The sequence below is a fragment of the Vanessa tameamea genome, chromosome 2 (genome assembly GCF_037043105.1).
Source record: "Vanessa tameamea isolate UH-Manoa-2023 chromosome 2, ilVanTame1 primary haplotype, whole genome shotgun sequence".
Taxonomy (NCBI): domain Eukaryota; kingdom Metazoa; phylum Arthropoda; class Insecta; order Lepidoptera; family Nymphalidae; genus Vanessa; species Vanessa tameamea.
Genome location: NC_087310.1, coordinates 3,612,811 through 3,631,874, shown reverse-complemented (window position 1 = coordinate 3,631,874; position 19,064 = coordinate 3,612,811). Strand labels below are relative to the sequence as shown.

The 19,064-nt window shown below is 30.5% G+C and overlaps 1 protein-coding gene across 1 annotated transcript in view; it reads left to right on the top strand.

The window, feature by feature from the left end:
- Window positions 1-205: 205 nt before the first annotated feature.
- LOC113399726 (facilitated trehalose transporter Tret1-2 homolog) overlaps window positions 206-19,064 on the top strand; it is a 19,700-nt gene continuing 841 nt past the window's right edge. Inside the window, exons 1-3 of the mRNA XM_026638938.2 lie at window positions 206-664; window positions 15,146-15,543; window positions 17,893-18,654. Coding sequence (XP_026494723.1) covers window positions 613-664; window positions 15,146-15,543; window positions 17,893-18,654 — 1,212 coding nt within the window. The 5' untranslated portion in view covers window positions 206-612. The remainder of the gene's footprint in view (window positions 665-15,145; window positions 15,544-17,892; window positions 18,655-19,064) is intronic.

Sequence of the window (19,064 nt, the reverse complement as noted above, 5' to 3'; positions counted from 1 at the left end):
TTTTATTATAGAACACTATTGATTAAAAATAACTTGTCTCTACAAATATTCGTAAGCAAATCGGCCAGCAGTAAAGCGGAGCGCGTGGACGCGGTGCACACGCACGACTCTAGCGTGTTTGCTGCTTGGCCTGCGATATCGACCTTCTCCTTATCAATATAAGAGCTGCTCGACACGCCGCTCAACTAACCCGACCGATAAACAAGAAGCAAAAGCGTGCGCCCGCGCCGATTCGCCTCATTCCATTCCACTCCTTGCGATTGGATCAGTTCGTTCGTCCCGCTTTTTCGTTCAGTTGTTCACTCGCCCTCGTCGCGTTAACATACTCTGCGTAACTTCTCGCAACATGTTCCAGCAAACCAACAACACATAAACCTTCCAAAATGAAGCCAAATCGGTTATAACGTTTTTTTTAAACCCATTATATTTAGATCGAATATTTTATTTTTGTGATATTTAGTTATTTATCTTGTTATTATTTATATTCACAACCATGGGTTCTTAATATTCTATTTAGATTTTTATTACTTTAAAAAATAGTGCTCAAGAAAATCTCATTCCAAATCGCCCAGTTATTAATATATAGTCTGATAGTAAATAATATAATTTGCAATGACCGCAAAAACTCGTTCACATTGGAAGGAATATGGAACAGCACTGTGTGGTAAGTTTATTTTCTAACCTATCTTTAAATGTACCTCGCTATTATCCATGTGTTCTGTTGCACTTCTTGTTTATATTGAATCATGCAGTATATTTATTTAAACATCATTAAAACATATCCTTAATTGTAAATGTTTCTATAGAACTAAGGTAACATACTGTTACATTAGTTGCGGTCAGGTTTATCGCAAACATAAGTCCTCGAGCGGTTCACTCGACATTTTAATGAAACGTGTTAAGTTTTGTAGGTTGAGATTGTTCGTAGCTACGCAAATACCCATCCCATTTATCATCCCACTGCTCTGTGAATCATAATCAAATCTGTTGATAAAATGTCAGTGTCAAAAATTGTAGTATCATTGTTTTGGTACAATTAATTTAAAAAAAAAAACTATTTTTATATATTTTAATCCAATTTACGATGTTACAGAATGATATTTTGATAAGATGTTATATTAATTATAATTACCGTTTAGTTAATACTCATGACATATATATATATATATATATATATATTTGAATACAAGTATGACCATGTAAAAAAACAATTGATTGTTGCAAAAACATTTTTTTTATCTGTGTTATTTATGTATTATACTAACTAATATCGATATTTTAAATTTTTATCAAAAAAAAAATACTGTAAATATAAAGAACACTTCATAATTTTTCGTACATTAAAATTTGTAAAGACTTTCTAAACGAATGGAGTTTAACAAATGTGTGCTTTCGCTTTAACGACTAGTTTTAATTACTAAAAAACGAATTTGAAATCTTGTATAAAATTTTCCATATTGACAAATTTACATATAGTGTTTGTATGAATAAAAAAATCATCTCACTTCATTCCTATTGTTAATCGTGGAAGTCGTTTAGATAATTTTATCCGTATTATTGTGTTTAAATTTTGTAGTTCATTCACTAACGCCGACATAAACAAAGGATCCATTTCAAACAATACAAGTCATAATAGATCTCGGCCACTATTTTAAAATATTAACATTCTTTAAACAGATATAAATGGTCAAAATAACTTCCAAAATAAGAGTTAAAACAACTGTGTAGCGGGTTCTCTGTCAAAATAGTTTTGAGACTTTAATCTGAAAGAGCGCAAATTATACATAATTTGATCAGCTAACTTGCAAATATCTAAATTGCAATATTTCCAAATGAAAAAAATATTATTTGTTTATAGCTACTGTAACAATATCGTGAACGAGTATTGAAGGGTAGGAAGCCCCACTTGAAGGGCCACCTATAGAGAGTTATTGAAAAGGCAATCCCATTTTCTAAGAAGCGCCATTCGCAGGTATTCATAGGGTTGCCAGAAACCATATACTGTTTTTATTATTCAATGCTTTAAATATTGATCTTATTTTGATCTTATTGAAATATTGTTCTTATTTTATATATTAGACTTTATTTAATATCAAATCCGGTTTTCGTGTTTAATTACGTTATTTGACATTTGTAAATTATAATAGTAATTTTCGACATAAAAATATGTCTTGGAAATAGAAAAATATATTATATGAATTAGGTGTGATTACTGTACAAAGTCATTATACAAATTCCTTTGTGGATTTCTTGCTGTAACTTTGGAAACGGTAACCGAAAACGTATGCGTCATCATTTTAATGACTTCATCAGAAGTCTTAACAGCATTATATTCGAAATTCAAAATATTATTAAATTTTTTTTTTATATTTCCAATATTATAATATATCCAATATTCGTATTCCGTTTTATTATTTCGTACAAGAAGAATAAATAAAATTTAATTGCAAAAATATTATTCAACAAGAAGTCGTCGACGTCGTTGTAGATATAAAAACTTGTTCACAATGGGTTAGTATTGAGACAGACAGCCTATATTTGCAAACAAATTTGCTTCCATAGACTTTTAATGACCTAGACGGAAATGACAGAATAAGTTTCAATCGAATTTCACGTTGTAATATTTTATTTAGCACAAAAACTACAATGCCCTTTAGTCAAATATCAGAATATTATTTTAAAAGCAGACTGTTGACCCTTATTTTATAAAATAAATTAAATCTCAAGCTCCCATCGCGTCGGTTCAGAATATCGATTCTACTTAAAATAACGGACTACAAACTCATTCATTTCATCAATCATATACATATATGTAGTTAAATAATCATGAATGAAATTCAAAGAATACTAAGTCTACACTTTTGCATCCATATAACATTGTATCAAAAAAAAACAGAACGTCACAAATCACATTTCTAACAATAAACGTAACACAATGTCGGTTACACAGTATTGACATGCTAAAACAGGTTTGAATACGTGCTGCGTATATAATATGCATAATAACTTTAATATAAATCAATATAATACTCGAACAATCTTAATTTAAAATCTGCGACTTAGATTCATCGTCCCATTATGCCGTATGCATCTTTACTAAAGGCTGGCTGCTATAAAGAACAATTAATAATACAAAATTAAACAGTATCAAGCTAATAATTGTATATGAATATTGATACTATTATATTAAAATTACATTAAAATATAAAACGATATGACTATCTATGAATAGATATGAATATGACCAGTAAAGTGGTTGTTTACTTTTATATATACAGGGTTATTGGTAATTCGACGTATTCCCGTTAGGAGGTGATAGGGGTGATTATTTGCGATAATTTTAACCCCCATATATGCATAATGCAAAAGTGAACCATTTTTGAGTTATCACATTTTTTAGTTTTTTTTCAAAATAAGTCAAAATTTGCAACTTCAAAAATTTATTAAAAAAAAAGTATCAATTAAAATCTATTTTTTTTTCTTTAAAGTTTTGTGTAATTCGACTGGAATATGAAATATTACGATGATTATTTATTGATAATGTCCAGACAGACGTCGAATGCGGAGTCGGCAAGAATTTTCTGAAGTGCGGTGTAAACCAACAATTATACGTATTACGTAATTTTATATTTACATAAAAATGTAGACCCTTCGTCCGTGTCTAGCCGGGACGGGTAGCTAGTAGATTTATAATAAGGTGTTTTTTTATCTGGTAATTATTTATTTGAATAACTTTACATTTATTTCGAAACATTTGTAACAATCTCATATTGTAATTTTAAAAAAAACGACAATCATTCTTGAATTTCACGTATTGTTGAATAATTTGGAATTTTAAAATTTAATTATCTAATAAGATCTTTACAAATTAAAATTATGAACAGCTCTTTATTCTCCAATTATGCATAACTAAATCGATTTCTCGTGTTAAAGAGATCTTTGGTTTAGTATAACGATATCAAAATTACTTACTGAATGAATGTAATCTTTATATTTTATTGTCATTCGTCAATATTCTTTGATAATGTCTCATTAAGTTAATTAAGAAGCTGAAATTATCTCATTAAAATTATAATGATTCTATTGTTTGTTTAATAGGATTGTATCGAATAAATATTAATATGATCACTAGGTTTTTAATTCTTTGCAATTGTCAAATTATTTACTTTACTACAATAATCGTCAACAATAGGTATTTTTTATCAGTTCTTTTATCGTACAAGGCACGTGCCATTACATATGCAAAGCCCGAATAATAAAATATTTATTAGTGCAATAATATACAGGGTTATTGGTAATTCGACGTATTCCCGTTAAGAGGTGATAGGGGTGACTATTTGGGATAATTTTAACCCCCATATGCATAATGCAAAAGTGAACCATTTTTGAGTTATCGCGTTTTTTAGATTTTTTCAAAATAAGTCAAAAATGCAACTTCAAAAATTTATTAAAAAAAAAGTATCGATTAAAATCTATTTTTTTCTTTTGATTTATAAAAACGATTAAACACTGGATATTTTTCAATATTTAAACAATAATTATCGGTCCAAATTTAAAAATGCGAGATGAAAATAATATTTCAATATTTTTTTTATTTTTTTCCCTCAAATATGCCTGAAAAACAAAAAAAAAACATTATGAAACTTGTTCTGCAGATTATTTTAAAAACATAATCGTTTACTTAGCTTTCCCAAAAAGGTATAAAAACTAGGAATTTATTTCAAAGCAACCGAAATAAAATGATCAGAAAGGACACTGGTGGAAATTCGTATTCGAACATGACCGAAATCGTACTAAAGGTCGCTCTTTAAAATTCCCACAAAATTGATTTAAAATAATATCCAATGTAAAAAAACTTACATATTTACTTAACTTACTTACTTAATACAAATTTAAAATAAAATTTAGATACATAAACAGTTCAGTAGCTAAGTTACAATTAAGATATTTTGTATTATCATTTTAATCCTGTGCACGTTATTTACGAAGAGGATGCTGAAAGAAGAGTTGCTTTCTGTAGATTTATGCTTATATGAATACGTCGAACGGGAATACGTCGAATTACCAATAACCCTGTATAATCAACTAAGGTCAAAAATTGTGCGTTATAAACTAAGATAATGTTATTTATCGACGAAACTAACAATCTTAACAATTGTATGTTATAAAATTAATCTGCATTTATCTTCTTACATATTATTCTTCGAATTATAATACATAAATAAAAACATAATAAATTTAATCATTCTAATATCCTCCTTGTTGGATTTAAAAAAAAATACAACGTAATAAGCCTTTCGTTCGGTCCTTGTTCAAACAACCAAGCGTGAGTGTCTTTAGTTATTGATCGAAACTATTAGTCCGTTAACTTGAACTCATCATTATTATTTTTTTATTTAATCTGTGTTTTATTATTTATTTGAACAGTGCTATTAAGAAAGTGTATTTATGCAATTTCTAATATAAAATCGAATACATTTAAATTTATTTATATTGAAATGAAGACTTTGCTTTTGATCAATTTAGTTAATTAGGTAACTTCCTGCATGCGAAACGATATTATTGATCCTCACAAAGACCAAATAAATTATAATCTTGTATAGAAAGGAAAAAACAACAATTGTATCGCTTGCTTTTAAAAAAATTCCACATAGCGTAACCTATTTAATGGTCTCTGTCCAAAAAATTACAAGTACCTTATTCCTTCACGTGAGATTACAACTTTCAAAAACTATACGTAGTTCAATAAATTTTATACTACTAACTTCATTTATTATATTTGAAATATATGTTGTCTATCATACAACCATTTTTATCAACAATTTTGTAAGAATTAATATTAATCGTCCGTAAGGCGCTTTATAAGTAACAAGGATTAAAAACTTATACTTAAATCACAACAGATTTTTAAATTGGAAGCGATAAAATTTTCACGAATAAAAACAACTTCAATGTACTTGACTTTGCTAATTGGTAAGGAAAATCACAAGTGCTATGGAAAATCAATTGCTCTGATCGCAATAAAGAACGATATCAAATCTTCTATTCTATATAATCATACGTAGACATAAAACGTTTTAAAGTTAACGGTACATGTGAGTGACGTCACATATTCAGTTGGCTCGCAATTTCCTCCACTCGGAGAGAGTGGCTTCAGTGTCTCGCTGTTTATAAACAATGCCTCTATATATTTTATGCTTCAACTGTTCTGTTCTTAGAAATATTTGCTTTGCGATTCGCAAACGTGAGAATGGCATTAACCGGGACGAAAATATAAAATAATGATCATTGCCAAGACATTTTTTAAAGAGTGTACTTTATTTTTTCTTCTTGTCATATATCACTATGTATAATTATTATTTGATAAAACACGTTTATCATTTAACGTGTTTGGATATATATTATCGGAGTAATTCAATAAACTCAATAATAAAATACTTAAGCTGATCTATAAATTACAGAAATAATTTATAAGCGAATAAGATTAAAATGAATGATTTAAATTGTATATTCATAATCTATGTACATAATAAACGTATATGTTTATGTTGACGTCAACATATGTGTGAACAGTTGAGTTTGCCACGGATGATTCAAATATAATATTGCCATTAAGATACGAGCAACTGCAAGTAAACATACACATATCTTAATCTAGCACAAGAAACACAACATACATTAGAACGAAAGTTCTGTATTTATTATAAAGACATAAAGAATTCTAAAATCGTGTACTAGAATTCGCATTGATTTCTTTTTTATTTTTTTTATGGAGGCAAACGAGTAAATGGGCCAAATCTTGGCAGGTCTGCGTTAGACAATAAAAAATATTATAAATATACCACTTCTAGCATGGAGTCTAAAATTTTTTTTGTGACTGTATGCACAGCATAGCATGCACAGGCACATCATTATTAATTTTACTTTTCGGTGGTTCATTTAATGGGTGAGCAGTTCGCAAGCAGACGATTCTCCGCAAGCCTCCGATAAATTAATTATTTTCAATATTTAGTTAATATATTATTATTTATGAAATAAAAATCATAACATTAGTGAGGATGTTATTAACAAAATGAATTTTATGTATTAATATATAATAAAATATTATGATACAAATTCACCATTTACCCTGAGGACTGACACGCACGCGGTCTATCGATTATTGTTCGAGTCATTTTACTACTAAAAATTACTGCTCAAAAAAAAGCAATTAGTTATCACGACTTAAAATTAATATATTGATAAGCATTAGTATTGTGTCACATAAATTTGACTTATTGTTTATTTTTTCGCATTTATTTAAAGATGAAAATGATGACTAAAATCAATGAAAGATATTTGCTGCCACACTAATCCGTGAAATTTTCAATAATTTAGATTCAGCAAAGCATTAAGTTGATATGCCTTATGATTAAGTCAGCTCTTAAACTATTTCCTTGCTTCGATACGAATCAAAAACATTATCGATTATTTCGCGAACCGAGCGGAAATTACGGTGAAACTCTTTCAAAATCTATTACATAGCTTAGATATAAAAAACGAACAAGGAAGTAAGCTGATCAAATAGAAAGACCATTACTAAAGTTTTTCTGTATTGATTAATGTTAATTCGACTTGTGCTCAGCAGTAAAAGAAAACCTGCATGTGTTGGATCAATTCCTGTCACATGTGTAAATTCACCTAACCGCACCATAACTATGATGGAATAAGCTTTTGTCTTAAGAGGATATAATGCTATACGTCACCAGGATGGTATTTAGAAGCTGTAACATTATATCCTAATTAGTGACCAAACTGCGTTTCTTTCTATTTTATGGTTTCGTTAGGTGGCAAATACCTGATGTTAAGTGTTCACAATTGCCCATAAACATGGTGCCGTTAAAAAAAATTAACCATACTTTACCTCACCAATGCTCATCAAACTTGGGAACTGGAACTTGAGATCCCTGTCACTCTCACCTGTCACACTCGCTCAGCATCCAAAGCGGAACGAATCAATGCTTATTATGAATGCTTGGCGGTAGAAAACGTGGGCAAATACGTGACACAAAACTTTAACACCAAGAAATACATTGAATATAGACTTGTGTTACTACTAATTAAATGTATTGTCACAAAAACCTGTTCGTTATAATTCAAACCGATCATTGATGATGAATAACCAATGGCGCGGTTCACATGTCGTTCGAGTCTCTTACTTATCAGCAACAGATGCCAAAAAAGGCAGCTGGTTTTTTAAATGTTTCACCTGTCGATTTGACCTCCATACAATTATTGTAAATTTCCATTATTTATTTAACATTTAAAACACGAAAACTATCACCTATATATTTTGTTAAATTATTCATTCTTGTAAATTGTTACGTTATTAATTTTATATTAATTTCAATTCTTATATTTATACAACTTGAAAGTAACTTAGTCATATATTAAACAATATGGTTCTGTATTTTTTTTAAATTAATTAAAAACGAACGATAAACGCCAAGCCCAACTCGATATCAAAGAATGAGACTATTTAATACATAGTTGATATAATTATTTATTTGAAATTAGTTCGAATGAATTCTTCGCTAAACAAAGCAAACAGTTATAGGAAGTAACACAAGACATAGGAAGTTTTTGCTTTTCAATGACGGTAAAGCTATTCTGAGAGAACAAATCGAAATGTTAAAAAGTAATATGGCATTGACTCTACTAATTATATCATTAAAAGGATACAAACACCAAGACAGCGTTGCGCAATTCGGTTTTCAACATTTCACGAGTAATATACGAAATGAGTTCTTATTGAATAGCAATGCAGGTCTGAAAGTCGTTTACAACGACATATCAAATAGTCTAAAGTATTCTTTAAAAGTATAATTATTTCTTATATTTTGGTTAACTTATATTACACTCTATCTTTGAGAATATATCTTAGTCATCCGTCATGTTAAATAGCGTGTAACCAATGATTATGTAAAACATATACATTGATAAAAAGTAAAGTAAGATAACAGGCAATTAACAGCCTAATAATGTCCCGTAACCCACCTTTTTTTGGCCTCTTTCCTCTTGAGTAGAAGACTTTACCTTATTGCACTACACATTGTTTCTGGATACAGCTTCAGAATCTCATCCGATACGTATCGCTCCTTTTCCTCACGACTTTTTACTTCACGCATATCACGAAATTAATTAAAAAAAAAAACAATATTAACAGATGAAAACTTACCTTTGAACCCAAGTCTTCAATTAAAAAATTGAAGTTTCCTGACCACTTTTTCTATTGATATTTACGTTAATCTCAAATTGTCTGCTTCGACAAAAACACGCTACAATTACGTTACATGAGCTTTGGTCCAACACATGCGCTTGGCACGTGCTTCCAGTCATTTATTTACTGATGTCAATATTAAATAGGAAAGAAGTGCGTTTGATGAGACAAATGCATTTATTTTGAATTGGAAGTAAAATATTAAGATACCTATTACATTTCTTTAGGATAGAATGTATAAGTTATCAGATTTCAAGATCAAATGCCTTTAGTGGCGATTAATTAAAGACATAACTAGAGCAATAATAGACTACTGAATGAACGTATCTTTTATTGTTTCAGTTACTTAATGTACCAGCTATAATTGATTAATAATCTTACAAGTAACCTTCCACACTGATCAACTATATAAATATACGTGTATACAATTTATTTAGCTTATATTCGTTAAAAAGTAGACATAAAGCAAACACTTGCATAATAGTATTTATTATTATTCCATACAATATACGACGTAAAATAATAAACATGAGGAAATTAATAACACCGGAATTATAGACGCCAATTTAGTCAGTTTCTCAGAACAAGACGTAAATTATTATGGAAGCGTTCGATTCTGTCGTATTTATTTTTATTATAAAATAATCTAAGACATGCAATTAATGATTTTCAAAAACAGGACAGATTCATAATTTTAATAGATATCGTTTAAAACTACCTTACTAATAAACATTATTTAGCACTATTTTTTCTCTTTCATTCATCAGTTAAATTACATTTGAAAGAAGAAGACACAACTATTAACTTATACTCTAAGCGAAAGAAATGTTGATATCATTTCTGTGCTACATTGTTCTGAGATACAAATGTCGCTTGCGTCACCCGACGCGCCCCGCGTCGTTCCGCCCAACGACCTCGTACACAGGTCACGTAAAAACATTTATTACAAATGTTATTTATACCTACTAAAGAGTGAACAACATGACTAAATTGCATGACAGTTCCTGCAACGAGTTCTCAATCGAATTATTCTTTCCACTGAAGTTCAGTCGACACGGGATGTGACGTTACAGACTTACAGTGTGGACACATATACGCACTCGAAAATTGTTTCACCCAGTGAATCGAATATCTCTCTTCTGCAGTTTTTTTTTCAGAAATATAAAATTAAGGATAATAAATAGAATTTAATAAAAATAACACAATGTTTTTTGCTTTATTAATATTTGATTGAAAATTTGTATCCGGTTTTTGTAACTATAGTACTGGTTTTAAAGAAATTATTTATAATCAGCTTTTTAATAATATAAATTTATCTAATTAAAAAGCTGATTCTTTTATTGAGCTGATTTTTTTTATCTTATTTATCTTATTAAAAAGCTGATTATAAATAAACAAGTGTTATTATGCCAAATATAAAGTACACGGCGTCTCTATAAATAAATGTTCGTAAACAGTTTCATTTTTTCGTTATTATTTGGTATACCTCCTACTATCGTCTGGCAGCACAGCTATACATTGTTGCTGTGTGTCTCATGTCGTTATAATCATTCGTTTCAAATCAACAGACTAACACAAATAAACTTATAAATTCTGCGTTCATATTTAAATTCAATTAGCTCTACAATGTAGTCATCAAATTACTAATAATGATGTCATAACATTTCAAGCATTTTATTATATTTAGGTTTTATAGATAATTCGTAAGATTTATTATACCTATTAACCTTTCTATAGTAATAATAACAAGAAATGATAGCAAATGATGTCTAGCATGTAATGAAAATGTATTAAAACGTTTTACTTCCAAGCTGAATTTCTTTTTATATCAACTCGGCTATTAATAATATTATATCTTTGTATAGCTATTTTTATAGCGGTTTGTTATATTAACTTGTCAAATGAATAAGTTACCGTTCACGACGATAATCCGAAAATATTTTAAGATAGATATACCTAAATAACCGCTTAATTAACAAATAATTACATAACATTTACAATCAAAATATCCAAAATAAAATTAAATAATTTGTTTTTTTTATTTGATTGGTCAGATAACCAATGACGTGAGTTTATGTATTATTTGTAAAATTATGAATCCAGTGTATTCGACAGTACATAATATGATAATTATGTTTAATGACCAATTAAAATATGAACGCTTAATGAATACTTATTATTACATTATACGTTTATATAAATAAATACATAAGTGTTCTATTCATTGAAGTGAACGTCAAGTGGGAATGGAAACTGCCCGAGTTTTTACGTAAATAATCTAATCGACAAATCCCAAGTAATTCCAAATGAAATACAATATAGAGTACAAAGTACAGTGCTCGGCCGATTATTTCTGACTTTAATCATATGTCTATATGTGTTTCTTGGCATTTTGAATTCATTTAATTTTTCTCAATTATTATTGTTTTGGCCAGTACTTATAACTGTTGTCACGTCTAAATTTAACTTATATTATAATATTATACATTAAAACCTTTTCCGAAACGCTCTGCATCTTCTCGTATAAGGTTTTTGTATATTGACTTAGTTGTTCTTTCAGTTAGACATTACAAAATATGTCTCTTCTCAATTAAAATTTTACAATCACATTTTATATTATTTAATCATTAATATATTTGTTTAATTAACTCCAAACGCCAGTTTAAGTTAAACTTAGATTTAATTTTTGAATCTTATTAAATATTGAATAAGTAATTAGTCACCTATCACGTCAATCGGCTATGAGCCGTAAAATTACGATCAACATTACAAAAAGTTAGGTTATAGTTTTATTTTAAAAGATTCAAAAAATAATGGCTAATACAAGAGATGTATAATCTTTTTAATTATCTATCTAAATGATAAATTAAAGTGTTTATAGATAAGAGTAGAATTTTCTAGAAAAAAACTTCATAAGAAGTTTAAACGGCGATAATGAACGTTGCAAACGAACCGAGTGATTGTACGCGTTAAAATATACGACTATACACGAACGTATAATCGTGAGATTCGTCCATTTATACATTTGTGACCATTCAAAATGTTGTGCCAACTGGCAATCGGTATATGTCCCCAAAATTATCGCACTCTTCAATATCAACATTCTGAACACGTTATATTCAAATTTGTGTAGGTCGATCTAGACACATTTTTGCGATGTACTATCAATAAGCTGAATATCATTTATGTTGATGGCAATATAATAAAACGAAACATTCTTTTTTTAAATCGGTCGTTGAGAATCAAGATTAACACACGACGTCGTTTTAGCCCCTTTTCTTTACTTATTCGGTTTCCGCTCTTGTCTGCGAATCGGGTAATTTAATTTTGTTCAATAGCTTTCATCCTCATTCTGCCTTCATTTTAAATTGTCGTATTACGCGTATTTGATCTCTGTGCAATTATATAAATTGCATTGGCTATGATCGCAATGATTTGTTAAGTGGTAGTTTTGACAATGAATTCAATAGAATAGCGTGGTAAATTTGAAATACATACTTTAGATAGTATTTTGATAAGAAAAATCGTAAAAAACTCGTTTGAAATTAAATTTTAATTATAAAATAATAAAAACGATCGTTTTTACAAATGTTTCCGCGTTGTTATTGTTAGCGATAAGCAGGTTCGGGAAACATCGTGGATAGTTAAAGCCGGTCAGAAGTTTCCATAAATAAAATGATAAGGGGCCGAAACGATAACCGATCGACTTAAATGCGTAACAGTAGTCCACGCCCAAACAAACAAAAAGAAATACGCATATTCATCCGTCATTCTTAACGAATATCGCAGTTGAACACAGTAACAACCTTAAATGACACACGGCTCGGTAAAGGCTTCTCCTCTTCTCCTCGTGCTGCTCAAATACATAAATCAATACGAAGATTACATACATACATATATATATATACATACATACATACATACATACATACATACATACATACATACATACATACATACATACATACATACATACATACATACATACATACATACTTACATACATACATACATACATACATACATACATACATACATACATACATACATATATACATATATACATATATACATACATACATACATACATACATACATACATACATACATACATACATACATACATACATACATACATATATACATATATACATACATACATACATACATACATACATACATATATACATACATATACAGCCTGTAAATTTCCCACTGCTGGGCTAAGGCCTCCTCTCCCTTTCCAGGAGAAGGTATGGAGCATATTCCAACACGCTGCTCCAATGCGGGTTGGTGGAATACACATGTGGCAGAATTTCGTTGAAATTAGACACATGCAAGTTTCCTCACGATGTTTTCCTTCACCGCCGAGCACGAGATGAATTATAAACACAAATTAAGCACATGAAAATTCAGTGGTGCCTGCCTGGGTTTGAACCCGAAATCATCGGTTAAAATGCACGCGTTCTAACCAATGGGCCATTTCGGCTCTCGTTCTAACCACTGGGCCAACTCGGCTCTCTTATTCTAAGATTATAAATGCGACAGTCACTCTGCCTGTCTTTTTATCCGTCTCTCTGTCTGTCTGTTACTCTGTCGCAGCCAAACCATTCAACATAATTTGATGAAAACTAGTTATGTAATTTGTTGCAATATAAAATGTACACTACCCAAGTTGTGATGTTTTCTTCACCGTTCAGTGAAGAAATCGATATGATAGATGATAGATGAATAAAAGAATAAAATAATTAAGACAAGAACATGAAATTACGTTATATTAACAACAGTAACTGGGCACTCTCGTCTAGTCTATCATAATATTAAACAACTATTTTTAACAAATCTTAACCCAATACTTTATTCAAGTAGGTTCTTTCGAGTACTTTTTTCAACTCAGTAGTTACTTGTTTTTATAAAACAAAAAATATACTTTTAATCCTAAATTATATTGAAATTCCAAATTCAAAAATTGCCAGAACGACGTCTTTTTTTACGTAAGTATTATGGATGTACTAACAAATAGTCAATTACTACAGATACTAACGGGCAGTTGTAAGTGCTTTTGAATCTGTATTCACTTTTGTTGCTCAAGTATAATATTTTGCACACTCCACATGCCCTTTGTTTCATAATCTGAGATTTTAATATTCATATACAATTACATTTATGTATTCTGTTTTAACATCAACGAATACTAACTCCTAGCTGATTTATCAGCTATACATGATTGTCATCCATACAGTATAACAACCGTTATTTTACTTACTTACAATTTTTTTATAACATGAGTTTAAAATATATTTATTGGTAAAAATGTAAAATGGTCTGAGAATTTTATTATAGTATCGAATAGCTTGCCCGAGGAAATATGTAGTGTGCGAACTTAGCAAAAACGAAAACTTGGTGTTACAAGTTTATCTGTACTCGTCTACCAAACATATACAAATCATACATGGTTATATAACATATTAACTGATATTTGTTTATCAGGAATATTAAATAAGTTTAAAATGTAAGTTTACTGTAGGTACGTCCAGAGTACTGTAGGTATCTCGTGTTTGGAATTGTTTCTCAACATTAACCGATAACTCTTGTAAACCTTTGAAATATCGATACAATTATATTTACTATCGTAATCTGCAAACTCCGTTTCATCCTTTATTAACTTTTCCATATTAGTACTGCTTTTATCAGAGTAAATATTTTCATGGTTTATTTTTTCCAAATATAAATAAACGCGATGTTATTGACTAATTTGAGGTCACTTAGATACAGATATGCCCTTGGCATCAAATAATCACCTATCTTCTTAATACCTACGTTCGATAAATAAATCGATAAATCAATTTGAATTATAAAATAATTTTTATATTTTCTCTTTTTCAGCGACACTCATTACTGCAACCGCAGGAACCTGCTACGGCTGGCCATCACCAACGCTGCCTTATCTACAATCGGCGAACAGTTCAATACCAACATCATCAGATGAGGGATCATGGATAGTTTCTATAATGATCTTATGTTCAGCACTAACGCCCATTCCCTCCGCTTACTTCGCCGATCGCTTCGGAAGGAAGACGACGCTACTCCTCGGAGCGATACCTTTTATACTCGGCTGGGTGTTGGTCATCGTAGCCAAATCAGTAGCCATTCTTTACGTGGCCAGAATGTTTTCTGGTCTTGGTTACGGAATAGTGTACACCGTTGCCCCAATGTACACGGGTGAAATAGCCACTAACGAAGTCAGAGGTGCACTCTCTACTCTTATTACATTAATGAACAAGGTGAGATTTGTTTTGTATTTAACGAAAGCTTTTTTTAATTGGTAGACAGATTGGTAAATGGTCGATTGGTCACCAACTATAGATATTGGCAGTAAAAGAAATATTAACCGCCCTCGCATCGCCAATGTCCCACCAACATTGGGAGCTATGATGTTAAATCCCCTGTACCTATAATTACACTACTAGTTGACGGGTCTGCTTATAAATGTTTAGTTGTTATTAGTTAAAGAATTCCGTGTCTGCTTCCGTACATGAAATCAATAATAGAAATCGACAAATCAGTTTTTACTTAAAACAATAAACTATGTTTATAAGTAAAACTGTAAGTACTTTGGATTTTATTTGGGGTTATTTGGTATGAGAATGAATATTTTTAAATTATGGTATATGTGAACATATCGTATGCCAAGTTTTATTGAAAATACATCCATATGAATTAATAAATACAAAAATAATGAAATATCTACAAGTTAATTCAAAAAGAAGAATTTTAAATGTTACGATGTTAAAGATTAAAAAGTTATTTTGAATGTTTAATTTACGAATATGAAATATAAAGTACCGAAGAGCATACATTTCTTCTTTTGTGGTGGTGAAATTACATTCATAAATAAACTAATATAATGTGAATTACATGAATAAACAAGTATCACGTAAATTATGTACTTAAATAAACCAGTATTATGAGAATTACATATGTAAATAGATTTGTTTGTGGTCGAATTAGCCATTTTTTCGAACCATTTTCTTACAACAATACCAGCTAGACCCTTTTTTTATACGCATTTACGCAATGGCAATTTTCAAAAAATACAAGTATATTACCATATTTGTTATAATAATTACTTTGTATTTTTTCCACACAATCTACACGTACTATTAATATATATTAATAGCAATAATATAAAATCTATATCTATCCTTATCTATCGATCAAATTGATGAAATAATGATCATTGTATGAATAGTATTTATGAACACGTAATCGAGTTGTTCGTATTTCTGTAAACGGATCTTTATTTTCTTAATATATAATCGTTCACCTTTTCCCCAATCGAGTTTTCAATGTCGGAGCTATTGAAAAGTTTTTATGCAAATTCATGAGTAATCACGATCGGTTAATAATAACTACTCAAATAAGTAAACTTTATAAATGGCGTTTCTATTTTCATCACGAGGAAGTTGTAATATTCCACACCTTTACAATTATGCATATCCTGGTTAAACTACAAATATGCGATTAATGTTGATATATTGAAATTTGAGACGTGAAAACAATGACTCTGTATTGTTTATCGCTAACATATACGTAATTAACGAGTATTTAACAGATTATAATTAAAAAATAACAATCAATCAGTGTTATGTCCCTTGAACATGTAATTGATATAAGCCTTCAAATCGGAACAACAATGATGATGTATTGCGGTTTATTATCTGATGAGTGGGTCGAACCAAAAGACCCTTCCCTGATTAAAATAAATTATGATGTTCTCCTGACTGATTTCATTATCCGATAGTGAATTCGACACGAGTTAAAGCGTAAGAATACGGACATTACTTGTTTGTTGAGGCAAATGTAAACACAGTCATCTTCAGGCTCCAGGCTGAGATTTTATTGGCGAATAAACTCTGAAAGATTGAAGTGGCATTGGCTCTTTAACTAGACAGTAGACGAGCGAAGCCGCAAAAATTGTATCACTTATCCAATCTATGTATATATATAATAATAACATCGTACATAAGGAGTAATTATTAATAATTCATACTTTATTCAACTATATGAGTATATATTTTTAATATTTACCTTATCGTCTGCTATCTGAAACTATTTGTCATTAGTGTATTACTTGGTGGTAGGGTTTAATACCCACAAACCCGTCTAGGTAGGTACAACCCACGGCACGTATTTCGCCATCCATCACTGTCGAACAATAATACTCTGTATTGTTGCGTACCGGCTTGAAGAGTGAGTGAGCCAGTAATTAGAGGCACAAGGAACATAACGTCTTAAATCCAACGGTTGATGGCACATTGTTGTTGTAATATGAATGGTCAATATTTCTGACAGCCCCAATGTCTGATACCTATATTTCTTTACTTAGAAATTTACGTTACGTTTACGATTTGTTTTTCTGTAATAAATATTCACCGTCGACTAGAAATCACATAAGGTTTACAGTCGACCCTTGACATTTATTATTTAAAACATAATCTCTCCCATTATATTTTAGTATCATTATGTCGTATAAAATTTAATTGGCTATGCGCATAAAGAAATAAGTGCTCACTGAAATCCCTTAATCCTGAAATGCGATTTATTAAAGAATGTTTATCTTTGAATTTCAGGTCGGTATTCTTGCCCAATACTGCATCGGTCCCTTCGTATCGATGCGAACTCTAGCAGCCATTAACATGATTCTACCCATTTCGTTCGTAATTACTTTCATCTTTCTACCCGAATCGCCTTACTACTATTTAAAGTTCGAACGAAGTGAAAGAGCGGAGAGATCTCTCAGGAAATTACGAAGTGGTGATATAAGATTAGAACTTAAGAACATAGAAGTCAGCGTACAGGAGGATATGAAGAACAGGGGCACGTGGTGTGACCTTATATCAGAGGCCACTAATAGAAAGGCTCTCTGGATCAGCCTTGGAATTTTCACCATTCAGCAACTCTGCGGCAGCGCTGCTGTAGTTGCATATGCTCAAGTTATATTCCAAGTCACTGGAAGCCACATTGAGCCCTACCAGGAATCGATAATCCTGGGATGCGTGCAAGTGGCGACCTGTTGTTTATCAGTGGTCCTAGTAGATCGGCTTGGAAGGAAACCTTTGTTGCTATTGTCGGCCCTTGGCGTTGGATTAATGAACGGGACCATTGGAACATATTTCTACTTCTACTTTTCAAACAAGGCTAATGTGGAGCATCTTCATTGGCTGCCTATAACGGCTATTTTAATTTACATAGTTTGCTACGCTATTGGACTGTCGACGGTCCCTTATGTGATTATCGGAGAAATGTTCCCAACTAACGTCAAATTGTACGCGTCGTGCGTAGCTCATATCTACACTGGATTTTCAATGTTTGCGGTCCAAAAACTTTTCCAGGTAATTATGAGTTTTATTTTATAACATCGATCTATTTATTTCATTAAATCCAAAGTTACTTTCTGTAATGAATTAAAAAGTTAAAGAACCGACGATAGAAACTCAACAACGTTTTTTAACTTTTATTAGAAAGAAGTAGCTCTAATAGAATCTGTAATACTATAACAACCATTAAACTGTAAAAATTGCTTTACATAAAATATTCACGTAAATGACCGATAAGTTTCCGCACATAAATCTTGATACCATCTATTACTAATAATGAATCGCTCTATACTTAGATATTGTTTTATCTTTCAGAAGAACAATGCCATGAGCTTGCAGTAGCATTGTTATCTTTAAATTATGCATCTCTTAATACCTACCTATCTACCGATACATACTCGTACATATATTAAAGTACAATAGTC